Source organism: Colias croceus, chromosome 21 (assembly GCF_905220415.1).
Source record: "Colias croceus chromosome 21, ilColCroc2.1".
Lineage (NCBI taxonomy): Eukaryota > Metazoa > Arthropoda > Insecta > Lepidoptera > Pieridae > Colias > Colias croceus.
Window position 1 is genome coordinate 7422657 of NC_059557.1, and position 12000 is coordinate 7434656.

The following is a 12000-nucleotide window of genomic DNA, read 5'->3' on the forward strand; positions in this document are numbered from 1 at the left end:
ACTAGAACATTAAATAAACAATAACTAGTGAATATTAAAACATTCTAAGTGTGTGGACTATTATAATAATAAATTATAATATTTTGAATTTATAGAAGATAATTTTATAAACTTAATTTCTATTTCATTTCTTGTGTGCGTTATATATATTGGACAATTACTATAGAATAACATAGGGGTGTATATGTATGAATCAGAACAATTTAATAAAACCTAATTTTAAGTAGATTTTAATTAAATAATAAGAGTAATATGGGTCGCTCCAAGAATCGGAAACGGGCTCATAGTAGCTCAAGTTCTTCATCTTCTTCTTCTGGGGAAGGTGGGAAAAAGCTCAAAAATAGTATAAGGAAGAAGGAAAGGAGGATCAAGGATTTGAAAGAATTAGTCAGACAGTTAAGAAAGAAGAATATGCCTGCTAGGAGCGGAACACCGCCCATATCTGGGTCAAATTCTAGTTTTGATAAGGATATGCGACCTGTTGTGCGTTATGTAGGGCGTAACGACTTTGTACCAGAATTCAACCCCCAAACAACATCAGTATCGATTGAACTTTGGATTCGGAAGTTAGAGAGCACAGCCAAGATGCATGGGTGGGATGAACGTACCCTAGTATGCAATTGTACCTCAAAATTGAGTGGGTACGCTAAAGCGTGGTATGAACAACAAGCTTCATATGAGATTAACTGGGACGAGTGGAAGGAAAAGTTAATAAAGGCATTTCCTTTCACCAAAAATAAGCTTTCTCAGATTAGGGAACTCGTCAATAGGGCGAGGTTGCAAGATGAGGACCCAATTGAATTTTTCTACACAAAGCTGGGTATTGGAATGTCTTGCCATCTGAGTGATGAAGTCATAACTGAAGCTGTCATTGGGACACTTGGTAACAAGCTGTGGAAAGTTGGTGCTAAGTCAGCCGGATGCCGTGATAGTGGTTCTCTTTTACAATACTTAGCTAGCATTAATTCTGCAGATTTGGGCAATGATAATGGTCAGCAAAGCACCTCCAGACCTAGTGACCAAAAATTAAATAAAACAACAAAATGCTTTTCATGTGGCAAGATTGGCCATAAGGCTAGCAGGTGCTATAGGAGTACTAAGAAAACAACTCAAATTCAGAACAAAAATAAAACTGATAAAAGGTGTTCATTTTGTGATCGTGTTGGTCATGTTGAAGCTGACTGTTTCAAGAAACGGATCCAGAAACATTGCAATTTCTGTGATATTAAGGGTCACACTCTTGATGAATGTAGGAAACGATCAAGAGCGAGTCCTCAAAACAAACTGGTGCGAAAAGTTCAGACAGTATGCAATGATGTCTCAGACAAAAAGTATTTTAAAACTGTACTGATTAATGGGAACCCTGCTGAAGCTTTTGTTGATTTTGGTAGTTCTTGCAATACTATGAAGCAGAGTTTTTGTGAGCGACAAAAATTGGAATGCACAACTGGTAATGATATGGCTATAAAGGGTTACGGTGATGCTCTTACTCTACCTCTTGGTTTGACTACAGCTGTGTTGACGGTGGATGGACTTGAGTTGGAGACTAAGTTTTATGTTGTACCAGATCAAGTTCAAGATTTTGACATTTTAGTGGGACAGCCATTTACTGAAGCGGAAGACGTGGTGGTGGTAAAGACTGCTTCTCAACTTAGCGTCTTCAAAAGAGATATGACTTTGGAGCTCGCAGAGCTGTGTGAGGACATTGAAAAGGTGCGTCTCTACCCTTATGTTGATGTAGTGTTAAATCCAGGCTTGAATAAAGTAACAGTCAGAACTGAACCATTGGCTAGGGGTATCATGGATGTGAAGCCCAGCGAACAGAGACTGCCAATGCATGAAAAGGACATACTGAGTGGGGAAGTAGAGAGTGAAGATGGATCAGTTGTTATAAAACTTATAAATAGGACACATGGACAGATTGAACTAAAAAGTGAAGAATGTGTAGCTCGAGCTGAATTGAAGAACATGGTCGAGGAACCAGTGAATGTACCTAAATTGGGTGATCACTTGACTGCTGAGGAACAAGAAGCTTTAAACTCACTTCTCGAGAACTATAGCGGGTGTTTTGCTAGCAACGGAATGGAGTTAGGGAACTGTAACATTGAAATGAACATCAAATTGACAGAAAACAAGGTAATAAATTACAAGCCGTACCGGATGTCCTTTCATGAGAGAGAGGTGGTAAGAAATATTGCGGCAGAGTTACTTGAAGCTCGTATAGTGGTCAACTTCGCCTTATGCAAGTCCTGTACTGCTAGTGAAGAAGAGGGATGGGGGCTATCGCATGTGCGTTGACTATCGAGCATTGAACAAAATTACCGAAAAAGAAAGATATCCCCTACCTGTCATTCAAGATCTACTGGACAGACTTGTTGATAAGACAATGTTCTGTTGTTTGGACCTGGCGAATGGCTATCACCAAATTAAAATAGCAGCAGACTCGAGACCTTACACGGGTTTCGTCACACCTGATGGTCATTTTCAATACCGGATGATGAGTTTTGGGCTTTGTAACGCTCCCGCCGTATTTCAGCGGGCCATGAACGAAATACTTGCTCCTGTTATTCATGAGTGTGCGGAGGTGTACATTGATGACGTCATAATTTGGGGTAATGACGTCGCTAGTTGTCTGGACAATCTCAGGAAAGTTTTAGAGTTGATTGATGCTGCTGGTGTCAAATTGAAGCGGAGTAAGTGCTCATTCCTTACCAAAACTGTAGAATATCTTGGACATGAGATTCATGGAGGAGAGATACGACCATCTTCTCGCAAAATAACAGCTGTTGCGCACTTCAGGGCTCCCAGTAATGTACACGAGCTTCGTCAATTCTTAGGGTTGGCTAGCTACTTTCGCAAGTTTATTAAAGGGTTTGCTACAATTGCGAAGCCACTTACAATGTTGACCAAGAAGACTGCTGAGTGGAGCTGGGGTACCGAACAGACTGAAGCTATGGAAACATTAAAGAGGGTACTTACTTCTGATCCAGTCCTTGCGATTTATAATCCGAATCGTGAAACACAGATCCACACTGATGCTTCGAAGTTGGGTCTGGGTGGAGTGCTACTACAGCGACAAGAAAATGGCGACTGGAAAGCTGTTGCTTACGCGAGCAGACAGACCACAGCTACTGAGGTAAACTACCATAGTTTCGAACTTGAGGCGTTAGCTGTCGTCTTTAGCATTCAAAAATTCAAAGTGTACGTAACGGGCATTAAATTTCGAGTTGTGACAGATTGTTCAGCTCTGCGACTGGCATGGTCGAAAAGAGACTTGTCACCTCGCATAGCGCGTTGGTGGCTTTATCTGCAAGAATATGATTTTGACGTGGAACATCGACCTGGGACATCTATGGTACACGTGGACGCGCTCAGTCGAAATCCTATTGCAATTAAGCATATCGAGGAGAAGGACTTTATTAATGCCTTACAAGATGCTGATGAAGATATTCAGTCAACTATTACGAATTTACAACTGGAGTTAGACGCTAATAAACATAAAAAGGATGGGTTATCTAAGGACTACAAAATTGTAAACGAATTGTTGTGTCGTATTGTGGATGGTTCTGCTAAGCCTGTTGTGCCTAAAAGCGCGAGATGGCATATCATGAAGACTTATCACGACAACAATGGTCATTTAGGTGTAGAAAAGTGTCTGGAGGCTATTCAAGCCAAATATTGGTTTCCTAAAATGCGGAAAAGTGTAGAACGGTATGTGTCAAGCTGCATTGGTTGTCAGTTCGCCAAGAAACCGACTGGTAAACAGCCTGGGCTCTTACACCCGATTCCAAGAGCTCCTGGGGGCCTAGACAAAAACCAAGCGTTTTCAATGCAAGCGTTTTCCGCTCACGCTAAGGACTTGACATTAGCGTGTTGAAATTGGTAGACAAGTTACACATGGAACGCTGAACGCCCATTCCGCAGCGTTACCCGAAACACTCTATAATTAGTCTATGGAATAGTGTGTAGCAAGTGTCAACTGTCAACAGTCAATTGTCAAAGAGTCAGTATCTGTAACTGTCAAACGCAAACGCGCGCTTATAAATCAGATTTTAAATCAGAAATTTACGTGATTCTTTTTTTGTTCGATGCGGGATGGTGTGAATTGGTCCCATAAAAATTTTATACGCCTAGGCCCAGTAGTTTTTATTTTATGAGCATTTTTGTCATGACTCGATGAATTAATTGGAATGTAGCAAGTAACTTTGATTCACTTCCCGGTAACTGATCTCCCTACAGTATATTTGTTCTGTGTAACTGATTGAGCTGAAATTTTGTATACGTATGTAAATTGTAAATTGGATAGCGATGAAATATTATCATGACATAGAGCTGATTTGATGATGGAATCGGAAGGTGGCCATAGAAACTCAGTAATATATTGACTCAACTTTATCGAGTTTGGGCTAGTTTGATTCGTTCTTAAAAAATAACAAAATATAATTACATAGCTTAAAATACAAAATGTCCTAAATTAAAATTAGATTAAGAGTAGAATATATAAAAATAACTTCGTTAAAAACAACCGACTTCAAAAACGGAAAAGTAAGAAATAAAAAAGATTTGATATTATTAATTACTACATATTATTTAGATGTGCTATTTATTAAATGGGTTTGAAGTCGGTGCCGAGCACTTAACACTTAATTAAGCCCGTGCACCAACATCAAACCTTTTTTTTAGTAAATAGCACATCTAAATAATATGTAGTAACTAATAATATCAAACCTTTTTTATTTTTTACTTTTCCGTTTTTGAAGTCGGTTGTTTTTTTAGTCGAGCCAATTTAATAGGCAACATTTGACGTCTATCAATTTTATCTTCGAAGAGAGGTAACCTGCTTAAAAACATCGATTAAAGTGAATTAATCGATACGGATTTGAAACATTTGTCAATCGAATTTATTAATTTATGATGATTTTTATTCACAAGTAATCAATGCATTCGATTCTAGATGTCAAATTTCGATTTTCAGAGGAACGTCTCTGGTATTTAAAAAGAAAAAAGGTTTATTGACACAAAATTGTAGCGACGTCAGTTCTTCAATTCAGAAATTGTTTATTATGTTTAGTATGGTTTATCAGTAAAATGAAATCTTAAAATTACTTGTATCGGTCATTATTATTATAAATATGTAATCATAATTGAAAAAAGTTAAGCAAATATGCAGTTCTAACAAAACGAAATATCATGTTATTCTATGTCGTCGTTACTAGGTTACGTTGTTGAATTTTGTTGAACTGTGAAATGTTGCCTATTAAAATGGCTCTACTATAATGCAGTTATTTTTATATATTCTACTCTTAAACTAATTTTAATTTAGGACATTTTGTATTTTAATTTTTAAGCTATGTAATTATATTTTGTTATTATTTTTTAAGACTCCTTTTATACTATATTAATTTTATAAGTGCATAGTGTACTATTAATAAAACATATTATTTTAAAGAATATTTTTAATTTTTATCTTCAATGGAAATGAAATTTTTTACATTGCTTTCACATATTACTAACACAATATATACTGTTATACACTAATAATAATAATAAATAAACAAACAAACAAACTCAAACAAACTCAAACATTTATTTATTCAATTAGACTACTATTTAGTAGCACTTTCGAATCGTCATTACATAAGTATTTTTAACATTTACCACCGATTCGGAAAGCAGTATCTATGGAGAAGAATCGGCAAGAAACTCCATAGTTGCTCTTTTAAAATCGTGTCAATATTACATAATATGTAACTTATATCTAACTTATACATAATATATCATAATAATATGCCAAAGAACTGTCCTGTGGTTTTTACGCGACAACCCTCCATGGGTCTTTATCGTCCATATATTCCTGAATACTGTAGTACGCTCTCTGAACTAGTACATTTTTTATATAAGTTTTAAATTTAGAATTACTAAACTCTTTAATATTGAGAGGAATTCTATTGTATAAGCGTATACCTTGACCCATAAATGAATTTTTAACTTTAGCTAATCGGAAAAATGGCATTTCAATTCTATTCCTGTTCCTTGTGCCATAATCGTGTCTATCTCCTACTCTTGTGTGTAAGTCGGCGTTTTTGTGAACATGCAAAATATTATTAAATATATACTGTGATGGTACAGTAAGGATACCAGTATTCTTAAAATGATCTCTTAGTGAGTCCCGAGCACGTAAATTATATATAGAGCGAATGGCTCTTTTCTGTAAGATAAATGTTGGCTCTTTTCTGTAAGATAATGATACACAAGTAATAAATACTTTAACTAGTACAAGTACTACACCAAATTAGAATTTAAGTAACATAATTATGTTCTGCCCTTCATTCTCAATGGTCAGATAATTTTTACCTGGGGAATTAATGTTGCGGTTTGACAGCTTTTGTATAGATATCTGGCTATTGAAAAATCAGCCCTTATACTATGTATTCTAAGCCTAATGTAATTAAATATTGTATTTATTCATATTCACTTGTTGCATTCCTTATATTAATGTATAAAATATGTTACAAAAGAATAAGATTAAAACTACATAAACAAAATTATAACTACTACTTACTAATATAAAATTAATTGAACAATAAAATATGCATAGTGTATATTAATATTAATGAAACATATTTGACAGAAAATAAGAACCTTGTTATACCTTCAACTTGGAAATGAGGTTTTGTTATATTATTACTTTCACAAATCACTTACACCTAGACCATTACACACTAACAACTAAGTAATACTTTAACTATTACAACTACTTAAAATTATACTCATGAATTAAAGTCTGGATAAAAGATTATTCAGTACTGCCCTGCCTTGGAGTAGCTCACTTTGACTACTAGCAGCACCAACACTATTAGATGCATTCTCAGGTTGAGCATCATCTTCTTCTACTTCCATAATAGATGGAGAAGGTAAATTGGCCTCTAAAGCCATATTGTGTAACACACAACAGGCAAGTACAATTTTCCCAGCAACCACAGGATGATAATGCAAGGTCCTGTGTCTTAATAAACACCTCCAACGTGACTTGAGCAATCCAAAACAGCGTTCTATACAGTTCCTTGCTTGTACATGTCGCTGAGTATATGTATCTTCAACAGAGCCAGGAATTGTATTTAATATAGGAGTCATCAGCCATGGCCGCTGAGGATATCCAGAATCACCTAAAAACACATAAATAAATATTTGTACTACAAGGTGGCCCAGAAAGACCGAAGTGGTGTGAATTGCTTATAACTTTTTATTTAAGAGATATTTTTTTAATTTTTTTTTTTAAATACATTAAATTTATGGGGAATATTTTTGGATTAGTTATTAAAAATGATATCCCGCAAGTGGTGGCCATATTCTGCTTCGCACAAATGTGCTCTTTCCAACACATTTTCCATGACCTTTCGCAAAACTTCCGGTGGTATGTTGTTAATTTCTTCTCGAATATTGGTTTTTACTACTCGGTTACATTATCTCTGGACCTGGCGTCGATGACGTCACGTTGCAACGGCGTTCTGGTACAGTGTGCAAAATAAGCATCACAATATTATTTTAATAATTATAAATTACATTTTTTTTTATAACTTGTGTTGTGTTGTGTTGTGATGATGATTATAGAATGATGACAATAAATGAAAGAATGTTGTTTAAGTACAAAAAGTATTTATTTATCTGACAGAAATATTATAAATCATCGTCAGAATATACGATTGGTTCTATGCCAGTCATTGAATCTTCTTCTTCATTGTCGCTATCCCCATCACTTATGTCACTGTCCGAACTTTCTTCCCCTAGGGATATAATAATTTCTCGTACATTATTTTCTTCGAGATGGTCTTTTTCCCAATACTCTCGCTGAAGTCGTTCAATGTGTTTTACTTCCTTTTTCCAGTCGGAAGGTGTAATAGAACTAAGTGCATCTCTTGTCAGTTTTTCTATTTCTTTCTCTGATTGATTAACATTTTTGTCTGCCACCCTTTGTTTCACTAGATTCCAAATGTATTCTATAGGATTTAAATCACAGTGATAGGGTGGCAGACGTACTATTTCTTGACCATGCTCTTGCATCAGTTCATCGACAACATATTTTTTTGGCGGCTTTGTCCTTAAGATAATAGGATACAATTCCTTTTTCGTCATCTTTTCGTCGAAAGGAATGTTATTATCACGCAACCAGTTTTGCATATCAGCTTTTAGAGACGCGCTTGTGGGTGCCTTTATTGATTGCCTTGAGTGGTAAGGCGCATTGTCAATGACAACTATACCGTTCGGCGGTAAGTTAGGTATTAACTTTTCTTTCAGCCATTTTACAAAGTTATCTGTATCCATCTCATGATGATAGTCGCCAGTTGTTTGTTTGCATTTATATAGCAACTCTGCACCCGGAATGAAGCCGTTTTCTCCCCCAGCATGCACAAGAATCCATCTTTGTCCGGGATTAAAATTTTTTTTCACGCTGCTGTCGGTACTGTTTTGCCAACATTTATTTACCGTATAGTGTGAATGGATCCACGTTTCGTCAAGGTAGGTAACAGGTTTTTTATCTGCACCAAGATTATTATTTTCTTTCATTCGGCGCAGGTAGCGAGCCCTCCAAGCGGCAATATCTGGCTTTTGAATAAGCACCGTACGGGCATTTTTGCATTTTTTGAATTTATATCCCAACTGGTCTATTAATATTTTTTTTAAGAAAGATTTTTCGCCCTTAAAATTTAAATCTCTTTTAGCGACTGCCAGGATTTTCTTTAATGTAGGGATTTCTTTTCGGACAGTATAAAAAATGATAATAATATTCCTTATAGCACAGATGTCGAAATTATCAATTTCAATTTTCTTGTTGTATCGCTTTCGCTTCTTACCCGGTGTTGACAATTTTATCTCCCTGCTTGGATTGTCGTTGCTCGTACTTGGGCTAGTACTCGATGAAGCAGTCGGCGGTGCATGACGTGATTCTTTTACCTCCTTTTTTATATTCATCAAAGTTGATTTTGATATTCCAGTTGCAGCACAGGTTCGTTTGACAACTTGATCTACAGGTATGGCGAATTGCTTGTTAGCTTTCTCTAATTCGAAAAATTTCATCACCTTAAGGATTAAATTCCTTGCTTCACTGTGAATAGTTTTTCCCATATTTTTGGAGTAGAAGTGCACGTCAAACTAATAACTAAATAAAGTCCAAACTTAACCGTAAATGTCCAAACGTAACAACAACAACAGTTCAAATATAACAAAAAGTCCAAACGTAACACAAAAATGTTCAAAAATAAAGCAATGATAGCACGAAAATATCAAGACGCGTATCGGCAACGAAATTGCTAACCGTACTGACGCGCCGGGGCGAGCGCGAGGTGGTGAAAGGGGAACGGGGAGGGGCTTCACATTCCAGCGAGGTCCAGAGATAATGTAACCGGGTAGTAACTCCTCAATAGTCCTAGGCTTATTAACATAAACTTTTCCTTTTAAATAGCCCCAAAGAAAACAGTCTGGAGCGGTTAAATCCGGGGAACGCGGAGGCCAATTAAAATTGCTGTTACGAGAAATTATTCTTTCACCAAAGATGTCGCGTAAAAGAGTCATTGTGGCCCTCGCAGTGTGCGCTGTGGCTCCATCCTGTTGGAACCATATTTGCGGATGGTTTTCCACGGCTGGCCTTACAAAATTTTGCAACATGGCCCGATATCGATCACCATTGACGGAAATGGCGACACCTTGTTCATTTTCAAAAAAAAATGGGCCAATGATCCTTTCTGAAGAAACACCGCACCAAACGGTACACTTAACTGGGTGCAATTGTCGGGTTTTCCGTAGCCCATATCCTACAGTTTTGCTTGTTAACGAACCCATTTAATTGAAAATGGGCTTCGTCACTCATTATTAAGTTATGAATAAAATTTGGATTCTCTTGTGCTTTTTGCTGGAAATAAATTGCATAGTCAAGTCGTTGCTGGTAATCTGTTGGTTTCAATTCTTGGACAAGTTGAATTTTGTATGGAAACAATCCTATGGTGTGCAAAATTCGCTGCAGCGACGTTCTTGAGAGGCCCAGTTGTGACGAACGTCTCCTGGTTGATGTTTCTGGATCCTCCCGAATACTCTCCTGTACCACTTGAATATTGTCAGCCGTGTGAACAGTTCGGTGTCTGCCGGGACCAGGAAGGTTCCTTACTGCTCCTCGTTCTCGAAAATTTGCAACCAGACGGTTTATTGTTGACTGAGAGGGTGCAACCCGCACATTAAATTGACGACGGTATGCACGCTGAGTCAACACAATGGACCGTTGATTTGAAAAGTAAATTTCAACAATTTGGGCACGTTGTTCAATTGTGTATTGCTCCATTATAAATTATCCAAGTCTTCTTTACAAAATACTGAAAAGAAAAGAAAAAAAAAAATTATAATAAAAAAGTTATAAGGAATTCACACCACTTCGGTCTTTCTGGGCCACCCCGTATGTAATGATTATTTGTGAATAAAATGTTTTCAACAAGTGTTATCTAAAAATATACCATAAAATTATTTATTAACCTACCTAATAACCACACTTGTTCTCCATTTTGGTGCAATTCTCTCATAAATGTTTCCATTCTGCTAGATGCCCATATGAAAGAGTCATGTGTAGCTCCGCCAAACTTTGGATTTACATTAGTAATTTTTAAATTACTGTCGCATACCTGTTGACAGGAAAAATATTATTTAACAATTATTATATTATATACCTATGTAATAATCTTATGAATGTTTCTGTAAGAACTATATAAAGCTATTTACATAGTTGAGTCACAGACAAATGTAAACTTACCATTTGTACATTCAATGAATGATACCCTTTCCGATAAAAAAATAGGTGTTCATCATCTGATGGCTTGACTATTGCCACATGGGTACAGTCTATGCATCCAACTATACCCGGGAGTCTAAACCGCCTCTGTAGTTTTGGAAAATATAATACCTTATATTTTAGTTTATAAGAGGACAGATTTTTTTACTAGTAAGTATTTTGAACCTAATTTGCATACGAGGCTACATGAGGCATTTTCTAAGTGTACCTATCAGCCTTAAAGAAAGTATATTGTTTTGTGTAAAGTACATCAGGAATATGCTACTAATTAAAAGTATTCTAGTATATCTTTAAACTTAAATACTTTTGTCCTATCATAACTTACTCAAGTCTTATTTGGGCTCGTTGTTGTTGCGACCTCGGAAACAGAATCCATTTATTTATAATGGCCGGATGGCTCAATGCTTCAACAACTTGACGAATACACCTACTAGTTGTTCTTTGTATCAAATGCTGCGTTAGTACAACAATGCGTTGATATGAACCCGTAGCCAAAAAACTAAGAGTACACAAAACCTGAAACATGATTTCGTTGAGAAATTACACTAAGTAACTTTATATTATAATATATTTTAAATAAGGTTAGAAGTACCTACTTCTAACTTAATAAAACTTACCTTGATTTCTTAACTAATTTCCCGTGTACCTTTCAATGAGGTTAAACACCGAAGATCATCACAAAGACGCCAAACTTTGTTTATCTAACCTAAAACGATGAATAAACTCCAATTCCTCCATCTCCACAATTTGCACCATCGTCGTTACGTCGATTTATTCTTATTTGACGTCTTTGCAATGATGCTTCAATATTAGCAGCCCATAATAATAATCTTAAACTATGCATTTTCACTATTTAATTTGAATTAAAAACACACAAAAATATCCTGTTTACTGTTAACTCGTTTAAAAATAGCGTTAGCGTCTGGGTCCGATCTCCCGCTAATTTATCGTGTTGCGGAAACGTCAAAATATCATTGGCGTTTGTCAAAAGTGGCTCATGTCTACCATTTTGATGAACATTTTTGTCGTTAGCGTGTCACGCTCACTTCGACGTTCCTTTCCGCAAGAGGAATATTGACTTTGTCTACCATTTAAGCAGCAATCACGTGACTTCTGGTTAGCAAATGTCAACTCCATACAATTAGATTTTTCCGTTGGCGTTAACGCTT

At 36.3% G+C, this 12000-nt stretch overlaps 1 protein-coding gene across 1 annotated transcript; it reads right to left on the reverse strand.

Annotated features, from left to right (window-relative positions):
* Positions 1 to 6528: 6528 nt before the first annotated feature.
* Positions 6529 to 10912, reverse strand: LOC123701372 (putative nuclease HARBI1). The gene is made up of 3 exons (XM_045648812.1): positions 10793 to 10912; positions 10523 to 10664; positions 6529 to 7166 (listed from the first exon to the last, which is right to left on the reverse strand). The coding sequence occupies exons 1-3, from the start codon at positions 10793 to 10795 to the stop codon at positions 6778 to 6780; spliced, it is 534 nt and encodes a 177-aa protein (XP_045504768.1). The 5' UTR covers positions 10796 to 10912; the 3' UTR covers positions 6529 to 6777.
* Positions 10913 to 12000: the final 1088 nt, after the last annotated feature.

Excerpts from the sequence above, each read along its gene's own strand:
- LOC123701372 (XM_045648812.1), bottom strand. Across the intron at positions 7,167-10,522 it reads AGAACAAGTGTGGTTATTAG|GTGATTCTGGATATCCTCAG; the intron begins GTAGGTTAATAA and ends ATGTGTTTTTAG.